Source organism: Capricornis sumatraensis, chromosome 5 (assembly GCF_032405125.1).
Source record: "Capricornis sumatraensis isolate serow.1 chromosome 5, serow.2, whole genome shotgun sequence".
Taxonomy (NCBI): Eukaryota; Metazoa; Chordata; class Mammalia; order Artiodactyla; family Bovidae; genus Capricornis; species Capricornis sumatraensis.
Genome location: NC_091073.1, coordinates 58,864,408 through 58,880,286, shown reverse-complemented (window position 1 = coordinate 58,880,286; position 15,879 = coordinate 58,864,408). Strand labels below are relative to the sequence as shown.

The window sequence follows — 15,879 nt, the reverse complement described above, 5'->3', positions numbered from 1 at the left end:
CTCTTGAAAGTGAAAGAGAAGAGTGAAAAAGCTAGCTTAAAACTCAGTATTCAGAAAATGAAGATCATGGCATCTGGTCCCATCACTTCACAGCAAATAGATGGAGAAGCAATGGAAACAGTGACAGAGTTTATTTTCTTGGGCACCAAAATCACTGCAAAAGGTGACTGCAGCCATGAAATTAAAAGATGCCTGCTTTTTGGAAGAAAAGTTATGGCAAGCCTAGACAGCATATTAAAAAGCAGAGACATTACTTTGCCGACAAAGGTCTGTATAGTCAGTTATGGTTTTTCCAGCAGTCATGTATGGATGTGAGAGTTGGACTATAAAGAAAGCTGAGGGCCAAAGAATTGATGCTTTTGAACTGTGGTGTTGAAGACTCTTGAGAGTCCCTTAGACTGCAAGAATATCAAACCAGTCAATCCTATAGGAAATCAGTCCTAAATATTCACTGAAAGGACTGATGCTGAAGCTAAAGCTCCAATACTTTGGCCACCTGATGTGAAGAACTGACTCCTTGGAAAAGACCCTGATGCTGGAAAAGATTGAAGGCAGGAGAAGAAGGGGACAACAGAGGATGAGATGGTTGGATGGCATCACCAACTCAATGGACATAAGTTTGAGCAAGCTCCGAGAGTTGGTGGTTGATAGGGAGGCCTGGCATGTTGCACTCCATGGGGTTGCAAAGAGTTAGACAAGACTGAGCAACTGAACTTAAGTGAACTGAAAAACTGAAAATAACTGTTAGGATGCATAATAACATTACATATATTTTAAGTGACTCATTCTCTTCTACTTGATATAATTTAAATTTCCATGGCTTTTGGCCAGGTTAAGAATTTTAAAAGATTCTGATTGAGTAGGATAATACTAAATTAGAGCAGTGGAAAAGTACACAGCCCTTTATTCACTTCTGGAGGCAACATTCTAGAAGACAGCCATGCATCTACATGTCATCAGTATATGTAGAAGCACATACTCTAACATCTTAAATATCTGGTTTTACTCTACAGTCTGTATTTCTCAGAACAATGACAGAAAAGCTTCCTGACTTTTGCTTCTCTGACAGTTCCAATATTTTTTTCATTCTTAGTAGATAACTACACTTCCTTATTTTTTGAGTTCATTGAGACCATCCAGGATGAACTCTTTCTACCTCTGCAAATAAATTATCTCTCATCTGTTTTCTTCAGTCAGTCTCAGGGGATAATGCATTTCTTCTCCACAGAGACTATCACCTATATCTGCTCCATGATTGAGCCTGTCTTCTCCAGTGATATTCTCCAATCTTTGTTATAGCTTCTGCTGCTGCTGCTGCTGCTGCTGCTAAGTCATTTCACTCATGTCCGACCCTGTGCAACCCCAGAGACAGCAGCCCACCAGGCTCCCCTTTCCCTGGGATTCTCCAGGCAAGAACACTGGAGTGGGCTGCCATTTCCTTCTCCAATGCATGAAAGTGAAAAGTGAAAGTGAATTTGCTCAGTCGTGTCCGACTCCTAGCGACCCCATGACTGCAGCCCACAGGCTCCTCTGTCCATGGGATTTTCCAGACAAGAGTACTGGAGTGGGGTGCCATCGCCTTCTCCGCTCATTATTGAGCTTTGTTTATTTGAAACAAACAGCAAACAAACAAGACCTCTGAAACCAGAGTTCTTTGTCTTGGTCTTCACAAAACGTATCAGAATTACTTGCACTCATGACCATGGTTTTTTCCCATTGATTTCCCAACAGCTCACCGAATCTAACTGCTGCTTTAATGCTTATGGGAACTGATATCTGATAGGTCACATGCACACTATCAGATCAACAAGGAGTTTCATCATTCCTTAGCTTCTTAGAAGTTTTGGTTTCAGAACATGATTTTCTCCCTTCAAAATTCTTTTCTTTTTGTTCTTTCCTCTTTTATTTCTTCCAGCTTCTTTGAGATATAACAACTCAACTTCCTTGAATTGACATTACAGTCCTTTTATTTAAATATATAACAGCTTTGGTAAAATATAATTTGCATGCTATAAAGTTTACCCTTTTAAAGTGTACGGTTTAAGTGACTTTTGGTATATTCACAAAGTTGTGCAACAATCACCACTGTCTAAATCCAGAATATTTTCATAACCACAAAAAGAAACCCCATACTCATTAGCAGTGGCTCCCCATTCTCCTCTTCCCCCAAGCCCTGGCAACCACTAATTTACTTTTTGTCTCTATGGATTTGCCTAATCTGGACATTTCATATAAATGAATCCTGCAATGTATAGTCTTTGTGACTTTCCTCACTTAGCGTAATGTTTTCAAGGTTCATCCATGTTTTGGAAAACTTTTATTGGATAGACTGAATTTTGTTTATCCATTCATCTGGTAAAGGGCATTTGGTTTTATTCCATCTTTTGGTTCTTATAAATAAAGCTGTTATGTACAACTGTTTGTATGAACATAAGTTTTCATTTCTCTTGGGTATATACCTAGTTATAGAATTATTCAGTCTTATGGTAATTCTGTGTTCAACATTTTGTAGATAGCTTCTTGATTTATATCACTGTGCTCTCCTTACTGTTTATTGCCTTCCTTTTTCACTTTTTTCTCATCTTCTTTAGACAAAATGTGATATTCCCCAAGTTTGGCACTTGGCTTTTCCTCTCTCTTCATTCTCTTTTCCAGCAGCCTAATGGTCTCCTTTTGTCTTCACTACCATCTCTCTCTTACTTTTAGGAATCTGCTGTCAGCCTGATCACTGTCAGCATTAGCGCTCAACATTATGAATCAACTAAAGAAATCTTCACTTGGTTATTCTGCCAGCAGTCAACCAGCTTCATCTTCTTTCCAAAGCCTGTGTTTCATATTTGCTTTTCCCCCTTTTCCTATAGGGACACAGCTATACTTGATCCTTGACTCAAACATTTGAAGTCATCATTTACCTCCTTACCTTTTATCTTGAACCCAGTTACTGGATTCTGCCATTTTTTGACAGTTTCTCTAATAATTCTTGTTTTCAACTAAAATGTTTCTTATTAATTTTACTGTCTCTTATAGGTGGGTAGAGTAAAGAATCTATCTGCCAATGCAATATATGTGAGTTCGATCCCTGGGTTGGAAAGGTCCCCTGGCATGGGAAATGGCAACCGACTCTACAGTTCTTGCCTAGAAAATTCCATGGACAGAGGAGCCTGGCAAGCTATAGTCCAGGGGTTCGCCAAGAGTTAGACACAACTGAGCACGTATGCACATACCTTTTAACTGGTCTTTCTACCTTGTATCTTTCTTTACTCTCTTTATCACTTCTCATCTCCCTTCAACCCATGACTTCTGTACTGTCCTTGGCCAAGCACATCCCATCATTTCCAGATTCAGCAACATTTGCCCTTACCTGCTAAATATATCAAGTCTCTTTGCTGATTATTGTTTAGTTATACTCATTAATGAGGTCCAGTAAATCTTCCCAAGAGGTAACACTACTAAATTAAGCACATGTTCTATCCACATGCAATTATTTTATTTTTACTGTGTATGACCCTACATGTTCTTTGCTTCTGTTAAATGTGGTCACCTTCTGTCATCTCCAAAAGATGAACTGTCTGTCATGTAAGTTCAGCCCAAATGTCATATATCTATAAATTGTATCTAATCTCCCCAACTGAAAATAATCTCTTCTACTTAAGGAACTCCTGAAATGTTTTAAAAACCTTTTCTATGGCTTTTGATATTACAATACATGTTTACTATTACTAGGCTGTAAGCTCTTTGATGGTAGAAACAATGACACATCAAATGTTACCTCTGCAAGCATGCAATGCTTATTAGTTATTTGTTTTGTACCTGGGACACAATTGCAATTTTTTTTGAATGACAAGCAATTGTTGATGTATTTTATTCTTACAGATATTTTCCTAAATGCTGCCTCTTTTGCAGTGTTACTTTTAAATTGCAAAGGGAATCCAGGATATGGTATTCAGGTATTACACTATAATTTAGTAGCATGTATTTTCAGTTCATCTCTAATATGGAATTTGAAATTATAACAGTATAGCAGTAATGAGTCTTCAATCCATATCCAAACAAAAGATGATATTAGTCTTATAATGAGAAAAAAGAAATGTGATGGTATGGGAGAATGAAAGTAAATCCAAATTCATTTAGAAAAAATAAAATATTTTATAGCAGAGAGAGAAATAACTGAAAGAATACACATAAACTGTTGTAGTTCCTGGAACATGTACCATGAAAAAGAGATGTTGTGAAACTATTTTAATAAAATTAGTTCCAATTCATCTTTACCTTTCATATTTGAGAATTTAGACAGACTTCTAATATATGAACAAGAATTACATTTAGTATTGCTGTAGGTTATATTAGTGTATCTTGTGTGTTTCAATAGCCATTTATTATCATTAGCAGCAGAATAAAGAAGGAAATAGGGATATGAATACCACATAACTTGGTATTGTTTACTGCAGCCTGTGGAATGCTGGCTCAGAGGAAAAGAATGCGTTCATTCCACTAAACTGAGTGTACGATTTGAGACCTGAAAAAACAAAGCCTGTCTTAGCCATTAGTTACTATTAACTTACAGATTTATTTTATGCAAGGGTATCTCAGCTTATCTGGGAGTTTGGAGCCATACTGGTATATACTGTGTATTGGTTTGGGGCCTGAACCTTAAGGACTTTGTTGGAACTTTGGAGGATGACTTGTAGAGCCATTCCATAACATATTCAATACTTTATTTTTCTCCTTTTTGAATCCACATCATGAATGCTAAGCTAATATAGCCTGACATTTGATTGGTAAATAGGATGCTTTACAATTAATTACTCACCCTTATTAAATAACATAAAATAAATGATTGTAGCTTCTCAGTTTGGCCTTCATAGTGGTCCACAACATAAACATAACATATCCACACATTTATTCTTTAACTTTATTTAAAATATACTGTAACACAGAAATAAAATTATTTTAAAAATGTATTTTCTAGTAATTAGCTTTTTTTTCCCAACAAACTTAGTCTAATTATGTATCAGACATGATAAAATGAAAGGTCAATCGCTACAGATACATAATTTCACTCTGATAGATTGCTGTTTGAAAATAGGTTATGACAATTAGATGATTAATTTTCTTCTATTAAATAGCATTATGAGACTTCAGATTACATTTATCAGTATATTCTCTTTAGTAGGGACATAATGGGAGGAAAGGCTGAACAGAATTGGAATTTGTCTCCTTTGTGGAAGGACCTGAATCTACTCATTATCAACTACACTTGTGAAAATAATTTAAAAATGAAATTGTTTGAAAACTTACTATATGCCGAGTATTCAAAGTAACATGTTAAAAATGTCATATGTTAAAGGTTAAAATATGTGAGTGTGAGGAGCAAAATTCTGGATATCCTACTGGCAAAATTTTTTTGGTTCTGGTTATCTGCAAAGTATACACCCCTTGTCAGTTTAAGTAGGGAGTGCCTGTGTAAACATTCTTGTTTCGCCTGTTCCACATAATCGTTTCTTGTATCATATTTCTTCTGACCTCGCTATCTGAAACCAATTACAGGAGATCCATTTGGGCTGCATCTATTTTCATAAGAAGCCTAGGCAGCAGTGTTTTTCTCAGAGATGAATATCAACATCAAATATGCTTCTGAGTGCTTTGTTATTTATGTTTCAGAGAGATTTTGTAGCCTTCAGCTCTCAAGAATGTGTCACGCTGTGCTGTTTATACATTGAAGATATTAATGGGCCTAGATGTCATTTTTCATTTTAACGTCTCAAATGCAACAGGCTGATAGGTTAAGCATTCCTATTTTTATGAGGAGAGATATGAGCGATGTCTGTTTTTTCCAAAATATACATATATTTACTTTGAAAAAAAAGAAGTTATTTATAAACGTGAGAGTACTTAACATTTTTGGTTTCACTGGGTGTTTCTAAGCTCTTCTCAAACACTTTACTCCTGGTAAAAGTTGTCAGTGTTCTTCAAGAACTAAAAAAAAATATTGATCTGGCAAGTCACAAAGTTTTTTTACTCTTAATTCTCATAATGACACACTCATTAGAATTACTCTTTGTCTAAGTGATTCCTAACTAACTAAAGTTATTACTATTTTATAAGGGTGACGTGCTTCAACTTTGCGTCACAAATTTTTTGTTTGTTTGAAATTACACAGTAACTATTAGCAATGATATTTGCAATAAACATTTATAAGAAAATGCAGTGAATTCTGGAAAACATATACATCCCCACACTTCTGCAGCTTAACAAAAAGTATGCCTTTATTATACAGATTTTAATTTAATTCTGATTCTGATTTTTAAAATGTCCTATCTTTTTTTAGCTTTGCTAAAGTTAGATAACTACATTAAATGAAGTCCACCCTTAATTCAAAACAAATGTGTTTTCGGAAACTAGATAGGGCTTGACTTCATTGGAAACCTTTCTTGTTATTCATTCGCATCAAACTCAGTTATTATTAAAGGAATTTTTGCCAGCATCTTTGCCTTTTATTCTAAATTATTATTGTTATTTTTTTGTTTCGCAAAGGGTGATTATATAAATACCTAAATGGCTCACAGAACTTAATGAGTAGCTTTTTTCTATTTATCAATTAAAGTGGACAAGCAATTTTAAAATTAATATTCTATATAATTTGACACCTAACCCCATATATTGAAGGCAATATTTTATCTCATAATCTTTCATCATTTGAATAGCTACAATAATAAACTGCAAAGATAAACTAAATATCGTTGAACATTTGTTTATTGACTTCAGTCCTAAAATGTTATCCAGAATACTGGAATTAAAAATACCATGTGATGCCTGCAGTTAGAATGCAAACTGCCAAAGATTTCAGCTTATGAGTTTTAAATCATTCCTGATCTCTTGGAATTGTTTTTGTCCTCCCATCTCTTATATTTACTATAGCAGTCTCTACTACTACTAAAATAATGCTGATATAAGCAAGTAGTTCTTTTTCATAAGAGTTTGTATTGAAAGATGATTCTTTACTATTTTAAAGATAAGTATAAATGCATATGAAACCAAGGTACTTTAAAAGTAGAAGCATGTTTTAGCTAGCTATTTTGTGTATTCCATTTTTATTATGATTCCTTTAAAAATGATGTACATTTTTAATAGTAATATTTTCATGACATGTAATTCTAAATATATCTACTTTAATGTATTTCTATAGGCACTGGGTATTATGTATTCTGTTGGGTTCCACGTTTAGATTGAGTTGAATGAATACAATGCAAGTTTGTGAAGGAGATAGCCTTCTAGATTTGAGAGACAAAGGCCTTAGCTTTTGCCAGACTCTGCTACTGCTTTGTGACTTTAGTCATATTATTGTAATATTGGTTTTTCAGTTGCCTGTCTACAAAATGTGAAAGCTAGGCTAAATAATTTCTAAAGTTTTGTCCAGTTTTAGATTCTTCAGTAATTTTATTAGTAAAAACTTGTCAAGTGATTAGAATTTTATAATAGTTTAGAGCTCCATCGGGTATTGGTAGAACATGTAATGAAATTTAAGTCAAGGTTGATGGAAACACTTAGCCCTAAAAACAATATTGTTGTTATTCAGTCGCTAAGTCATGTCCAGCTATTTGCAACCCCATGGACTGTAGCACGCCAGGTTTCCCTGTCCACTCGCTCCTGAAGTTTGCTCAAACTCATGTCCATTGAGTCAGTGATGCCATTCAACCATATACATTCTGTGATCATTCCATTCAAAATGAAAGTGGAAGTGTTAGCTCCTCAGTGGTGTCCAACTCTGCAGCCCCATGGACTGTAGCCTACCAGGCTCCTCTTTCCATGGGATTCTCCAGGCAAAAATACTGATGTGGGTAGCCATTCTGTTCTCCAGGGCATCTTCCCAACCCACAATCACACCCAGGTCTCCCATACTGCAGGCAGATTCTTTACCATCTGAGCCACCAAACACAGATTCAAGTTATAAGGAGATTATATAGTTTCCCTTTTAAGTTCTGATAAACACATATGGTCTCTTTACAGGTTTAAAAAAAAAGAAGTGATTTATTATGATGTCAGAGCTGTGCTTTCCTTGACTTATTGTTCTTCTTTACCAGAGTTTTACTCATTGCCTCTGACAGTTCCTTTGACAACACAGAGACACACTAGAATGCACTCTGACCTGGAAGCCAGGAGACCTTGAAAGCACATGATTACTCTAGGCCTCATTTCTCTCATTTGCTAAAATGAGGGAGTCGGATTGGATGACTTGTAATATCGCTTTTAGTCCTAGTCATTCATGATTCCAGGATTGTGAACTATATTCATTACAAAGTCTTTAAGAATAAGCAATGGCAACCCACTCCAGTACTCTTGCCTGGAAAATCCCATGGATGGAGGAGCCTGGTAGGCTGCAGTCCATGGATGGGGTTGCAAAGAGTCAGACACGACTGAGTGACTTGATTTAAGAATAATATGTATGTGTTGCTGTGTCTGTGGAATTAAATATAAACTATATAAAACTGTTTATATATATATATATATATATATACAAAACAAACTAATAAATTAAAAATGGAACTTCTAGGAAAAAAAATTAGGCAAACTGTGTGTGACTTTTGGCATTAAAGGGAAAAATAGTTGATTTTTTGATCTTGAGAATTTCATATAGATGTAGCCTAAATCACACTATATTAATTTCCATTTGAAAAGTAACAGTTGTCTTTTTTTTTAAATGAACTTCCGTTAAAGAAAGAAAGAAAGCTATATTATATAGGATATCAAGCTGAAATTTTTTAAACTGAATTTTGTGATAATGAAGTATTTATGGAATTTTTCTTTGATATTTTTTCCAGCTGAACTTTATAATAAAACTGCGTGAGATCACTGGAATGTGCTAGCCTTAGAAATATTTAGGCTGACTTGTAATTACTTGAAAATTTAAAAAAACAAATTGAAGTTGTTGTGAATGAGTGTGTCTCCGAATGTAAAAAGTGTGCTTGACAAACTGTGCCAGATCCTGCTATGGGAAGGCAAATCAGTGTTGTTAGGAGATGTGCAGGGGCATTCAGTTTGTTTACTTTGGTTTCTATGTCTGCCTGCCTTCTCAGAAAACTTGCTTGGAGCCAGACTGTAGCAGCCCTCTCTCTGTCTTTTCATAATTGATCAGGGGATGACTGCCTTCCCTGAGGGTTAAGACGTGGCAACTTTTTCTGTTTGCTCAGCATCTCAATGCAGTAGTTCAAACATTGTTCACACCAGCTGGCAGTGTAATGCCATATGCACATCTTGTCAAAGCAACTGTTGTCATGGATACTAGAAACTCTCTTAAAAACCAGCTCATTGATTCCAATCAAATTTGTACTTTTTATAAGCTTAGAATCTGAATTATTATAGCAGAATATTGATCTAAGATATTTTTCCCATTAGGAAAAATTTACCTAGTACCTTAAAACAGTGAATAACAAAGTAGGGTAATGACTTATTTTAGTTTTATGTGTTGAAAAATTTCATCATCTAGTGTTCATTGGACTCAGTTGTTGAGAAAAACAATGAGTTTGTAGAGGATCTCAAAAGTTTGTTTTTTTTTTAATTAGTTTACACTGCTACCTTTAAAATATCTCAATATGTATTTTGTATGACATTAGTTTTTATATGATAAATTGATAAGGTCCAATCACCAAGCTGTCCCTCCTCTAATAAATGATATGCTTACATAAATTCCTTATGTTAGGTTTTATCTTCCTGAGTGGGACAGAAAACATAAAAATAAATGAAAACATCTTCTATTTTGATTGGTATTCTGTCACACATAGAAACAAACCTGATTGGTTGAGTGGTAATTTCTTTGTTCTCTGATTTTGCTAAGAATGCAAATGAAAACCACTCAATTTTATTTGGTATTAAAACTGCACTTTATTTTGTCAAAGGAGAGGTTTCCCCTTGAATTGTAAGTACAAAAAGTGTTTTTAATCTTTAGTGAAAATCCTGATTAATTCACTTTCAAGATAATCTGATGTTGATTTGTCAAATTTAATTACAGCTTCCGGTAACACTTGAAGTCTACTGCTTATGCTTCAAAATTGTAATATGAAAATGCAAATTGAATGATAATTTAAAAGGGACTGGGCATTTTGGTTGAACACTCGAAGACAAGTTCTATGTGGAAATGAGGTTGTTGATGCAGTTTATGATTTCTTTCTCTTTAAGCACTTTAAACAAATTAACTTTATTTTTTTCAGGATTACATTTATCTCTATTATTTTAAATAAAGTTGTATAATGTGTATTATGTGATTTTTTCACATTAGAAGAAAAATAATATTTAATAATTCTCTAGAAAGGGAGGATGGGGGGGTGGGATTGCCATACATTGAAGTTTATTACTATTGACCAAAGAATAACTGATAATTTACCTTTCAAAAAATATTTAGATATTGCTCACTTTTCACTTCTAGGCTCTCCAAGCAGCAAGACAACTTCTCTTACAGCAGCAGACAAGTGGATTGAAATCTCCCAAGAGCAGTGATAAACAGAGACCACTGCAGGTTAGTAAAGCAGCACTCCTATCCTTGAGGTCTTACTTTAAAAGATGTCTGTAATGATAATAGATATGCAGACCCAGTTGTATACATACAGAAAATTATTACATTTGCATATGTAAGTGATTGTAATTCAAAAAGAGAACTCATATAATCTTCTTGAAATAGAAAAAGATAATATTCTACTAGCTAAATTTCAGAAGTTCACAAGTTCACTTAGTGGACAAATTATGTAGAGATAACATTTAGGATACATAAGCTTTAAGAGTTTTGTGTAAAACTTTCTAATGAAATTTTATTCACAAACAGGTTAAGTGTGAAATTGCTTCCTTAAAAACAAAGTCATAGTAAAATGGTAGAGAAGGAAACAAAGCAGTCTTAAGACAACCCTTCTGCAGTTGTATTCAAGTGACAAATGCAGAAAACCTCCAAAGTTGCCAGAAAAACTGTTTGAGTTTGCCAAGGAGTTATTGCTGTTGCTACAGTTATAAAAACACATTCTGGAGTTTGTTGTCCTTATTCACTATGTTTGTCCTATGAAACTGATATCATGTATGTCTTTTAAAGTAACTTTTTGCCACATAATATAATCATTGTTTTATATAGCCTTAACCAAAATGTATAGGACATAGGTGGAAGAAACATTTTTAGAGTCATATTTTTGAAATATCTGGAAGGCAGACTCTGGAATTGCATAAAACCTTATTCAAAATGTTTATCAGTTCTGTTGAAAGATAAGCAATGCTTTTTTTGAATCATGTGTTGTATACATGTCTAATAAGTTGTTGTTTTTTTAAAAGTCAACATCATTCTTACTGCTTTATCTTCAGAAAGTAATCTTCAAAGAAAATTTATGGCCTAGCCAACTGTTTTCATTTTCCAGGTGTACTTTGAGGTGCTAGTAACTAATTTTCATATGGTACCCTACTGAAGCTTAGTTTGTGTGATAGAATTATTGGCTATTGATCTACATAATCCAAAACTTACTTATTACCTAAAAATCGAATTAAATGCATAGTCCCTAGGCAAATGTGAGATGAGTATATATTTTTGGGAACAAACCCATTTTTGGGGTGTGGATGGGAAGAAGGGGGTCTTGGGGATAGGTGGATATTATGTACCGATGTCTGCCATGATTGCAAATCAAAGTTATACTAAGTTAGCCTAAGTTTAAGATTCATTTTAACTTTTTTCTCTTGTAAAATGAATTTCACATTCTTTTAACTAGTAATTCTGTAGTGACAAACTTTCCTCACTATCATATGCCTCCCCAAGTAATTATGGTTTTTGAAGTATTTCCATCAAGTTATCTGATTCCATGAGAGCCTCTCCATATATTTACATAACAGAGAAATTTGCATAGAAGTCACAGAAGATAGCAAATGAAATGCTTATCCTCACTATGGCTTCATACTGAGATTTTTGCTTTCTTGTTGGTATAGCAAAGGAAATTTAGATACTGGCAGAAAAACCAAAGGTAGAAAAGATTATTGTTTCAGATATCTGAAAAACACTACATATTGTCCTAATTCTATTTTTATCATAGCTCTTGACAAAACAGACAAACTACTAAGTTGTTACTCTCCAAAGCTAAGTCCAGGAGAAGTTTCTTTATTGTTGGTTACCACGGTATCTTTGGAAAGAATGGCTGGGCTTTAGTTTTTCTGCTTTCTTTTTTTCTTGTTGTATTGGAAGGCAAAATATGCTACTTTATGTAACTAAAATATACTTTTTTCTTCTTGGAAAATACATACACACATATAATGTGAAAATATTAATGAGTCAAATAAGAAAAGGTTGGTCATCTACCAAATGTTGTTTAAAATTTTGAGCAGAGCTCTTCAATTTTATTATCACCAAAGGGTGATTAACAGTATTATAAATACCTTTTAACAATTTCACTTGCTAATCATCTCCACAAACTTTCATTGTGTCACTTATGTTTAATGTTTTGTGATTCATATTATTTAAAATACATATCCATTGTACATATTATAAAACTGTAGCATTTTATTATTGCTTTGTAATTTTAGTGGGATCTCATGCCAAAATGTCATAAGACTGAAGGTTTAGTTGTTTTTTATGAATAAAAATTTATAAATAATGAATGAAGATGTATTTTTTCACCAAAATATGCCCTGCAATTAATATGAGTCTACAATTCTAGTATTTCGTAGTACTTGATAAGCTTAGCAACTGGAAACATGCTGGGATTGTATTAAAAATCTAATAAAAATCTGATAGCATTTTATACTTACACATTTGTCAAAAGGAGAAATAAGGTAATTCTTATCTTTACATCTACAAATACTGTTTAATGTGAGTTGCACTATTTTCCACTTATGTTAAAGAAAAGGGTAAAATGTTTCTGTTAAAAATTTTAACCATTTAATATGAAAGTAATACTTTAAAAATTCCATGATTCTCTCACAGCCTACTTCTTTTTCTACTTACCTAAGAGTTTAACCAACCTTTCATAAGAGAGTTAGTGTAGATTATCTTTTAGGATTAAAAAAAATAGATAATTTAAAATGTTTCAAAATCTGTACTTCAAGGCAAACTATTTAGTGTTAATAATAGATGGTGGTGGCTTGTACTTTATCAGGCATAACATATTTTTAGAAGACCAAAAGAGATATGTGGTTTCTATTCTAAAACATAGTTTTCATGGAGAATGATTTTATAACATTTGAAAGAAAGGACAGATTTTTTTTAAAGAATCTGTTTTAATGGCTTAAGTCACAAGAACAATATTTGGTTGCTTTGTTATATTCAACTGGATTTCTTTTAAATGTTTAAAAGTGGTAGCCAGATTTGAAGTGTGACATGGCAGAGAGAATATTTCTAGTAGACTTATATTTATCTACTATTCCTTTTTCATTTACACTTTTTCAGGTTTTTGTGCTACACATGGCATAGATATTAGCATATCTAATGCAAAATGGAAAGAGAAAATCGTATCTAACAAGCTTGAGTACCGATCATAGTAGCGATTTCACTTTCAAGTATAGATATCTGGATATATGTGTTTGAAACATGTTTGCATATTATATTCATTACATGAAACACCAATTGAATAGGTTAGATCAGTAGGTACATTGGTAAATGACATATTGATGAATAATATATAAAGATTGTGATGCAAATGGGAGCTGATATTAACCTAAGAATTACCAGATGTTTCTTCTTTATGTTCTTATTATGTATCCCGGAAAAACATAATCTAATAACAGCTGAAGACAGACTCTCATTTGTTTTATTTATCTATATCTACTCCTTACACTTTTAGACCTGATGTACTCATGGTGTTCCGTAATGAGAAAAGTAGCCAAAGGATAATATGTAATACTTTTCATTTCATAAAACTAATTTCCAGATTATTAAAAACAGTAAATGCACACACATGTCTGTGCGTGCACACACACACACACACACACAAACACATCTGCATAAACACACATGCACACTTCCATAATCTGTAACTTAAAAAGATTTTGTGAAATACATTATCAATTTTCTAGCCTATGACAAATCTACTTAATTTAGTTTAGGTATGAAAATTGGTCGCATTATTGTTCTTGTTACATTTACAGCCATGAGACAGACTTGTGGTTCTTCAACAGCTGTGCAGAGCAGAGACGTAAATTTAAGGTAAATGCCATTGCTTTGCTATCTTAGATGAATATTAGTATATAGCATTGTAATCACTTCCTTCATTGTAGGTATCTTATATAAGGTTATCTTTCCCAATAGGTCATTTAAAATTTTTTATAATTCTGTGTTAAACAGTTCGAGAATGGAATAGTAAAAGGCCAAAGTGAATTAAACCTAGAGGTCTTATTCTGACTCTGGCACAAGTGAGTTATATAAGTTTGAGGAGGTCACTGAACATCTTGAAAACAAAGACATTGGGCTACCTGGTGGACAAAATATAATATTCTATGGTTAAAATGTATTTCACTTTTTTTGGAGTGAGTGATAGGCATCTAATTTTTCAGGGTTAGTTGTATCTTGTTGGATATTGGCTTATGCATAAGAATTATGTTTGTTTGTTTGTTTTCAGTTACAAAGCACTTTATTAATATACCATAGCCAAAAAAAATGCTTTGGAATCAAAGTATCAAATTTCATATGTATGAAAATCATGGTACAAGTGTCATTTTATATAACATCTAAGGAAACTTTATTTAATGCCTTGAAATAATTTTATATGTTCCTTTAGGAAAAAAATCTAAGCTCTGTAAGGTGTTATTTTACCATGTATTTACTTGAAATTCTGCAGTAACTAAGCAGCATTTCTAAAATTTCATATTCCAGGGAAAAAATAAAAACTAAAGTATAATATGTAAATAATGAAATATTTACCCTGGGGTGAAATACTTATCCTTGAATAACATATTAACTCTGTGAGTTATAGAATTGAACACTGATAAATATGTTTTAGAAAATTATTACAGGCCATCCATGCACTGCTAAAGAATGAAATTGAATACTTCCTTCCAACATTAGTTTCTGACTTCTTGTTATAGGAATTAGAAGGTAAAACACATGTTATTCCAAATACTGAAAGAAATATACGCAAGAAATCTGCAATATGGGTTTGAGATGGACAATTTACTGTGATGCAGAATGTTTAAAAAGAACTTTTAAAAGGTGTTTTTTGCTATTTTTATGTATATTAAAAATAAGCAGTTATATATTTTATATCATAACCTTAAAAGAGAGTTTCATTTAAAAACTACTATCAAGGATAGACTATGACTGTATGGTCCTCATTTGCCCATTCTCAGTCAGAAGTTCAGTTGTTCAGTCTTTGTGATCCCATGGATTGCAGCATGCCAGGCCTCCCTGTCCATCACTAACTCCCAGAGTTTACTCAAACTCATGTCCATTGAGTTGGTGATGCCAACCAACCATGTCATCCTCTGCCGTCCTCTACTCCTCATGCCTTCAATCTTTCCCAGCATCAGGGTCCTTTCCAATGAGTCACTTCTTCATATCAGGTGGCCAAAGTATTGGAGTTTCATCTTCAGCATCATTCCTCCCAATGAACACTCAGGACTGATTTCCTTTAGGATGGACTGGTTGGATCTCCTTGCAGTCCAAGGGACTCTCAAGAGTCTTCTCCAACACCACAATTCAAAAACATCAATTCTTCGGCACTCAGCACTCTTTACAGTCCAACCCTCACATCCATACATGACTACTGGAAAAACCATAGCTTTGACTAGACAGACCTTTGTTGGCAAAGGGATGTCTCTGCTTTTTAATAGGATGTCTAGGTTGGTCATAACTTTCCTTCCAAGGAGTAAGCATCTTTTAATTTCATGGCTGCAATCACCATCTGCAGTGATTTTGGAGCCCAAGAAAATAAA

At 33.7% G+C, this 15,879-nt stretch overlaps 1 protein-coding gene across 12 annotated transcripts in view; it reads left to right on the top strand.

Annotated features, from left to right (window-relative positions):
- The window catches only part of FOXP2 (forkhead box P2), a 313,730-nt gene that overhangs the window by 100,466 nt on the left and 197,385 nt on the right, over positions 1-15,879 (top strand). For all 12 annotated transcript variants that reach the window (XM_068972856.1, XM_068972854.1, XM_068972855.1 and 9 more), the window contains one exon: positions 10,421-10,510. In XM_068972856.1, the coding sequence (XP_068828957.1) occupies positions 10,421-10,510 (90 nt within the window). The remainder of the gene's footprint in view (positions 1-10,420; positions 10,511-15,879) is intronic.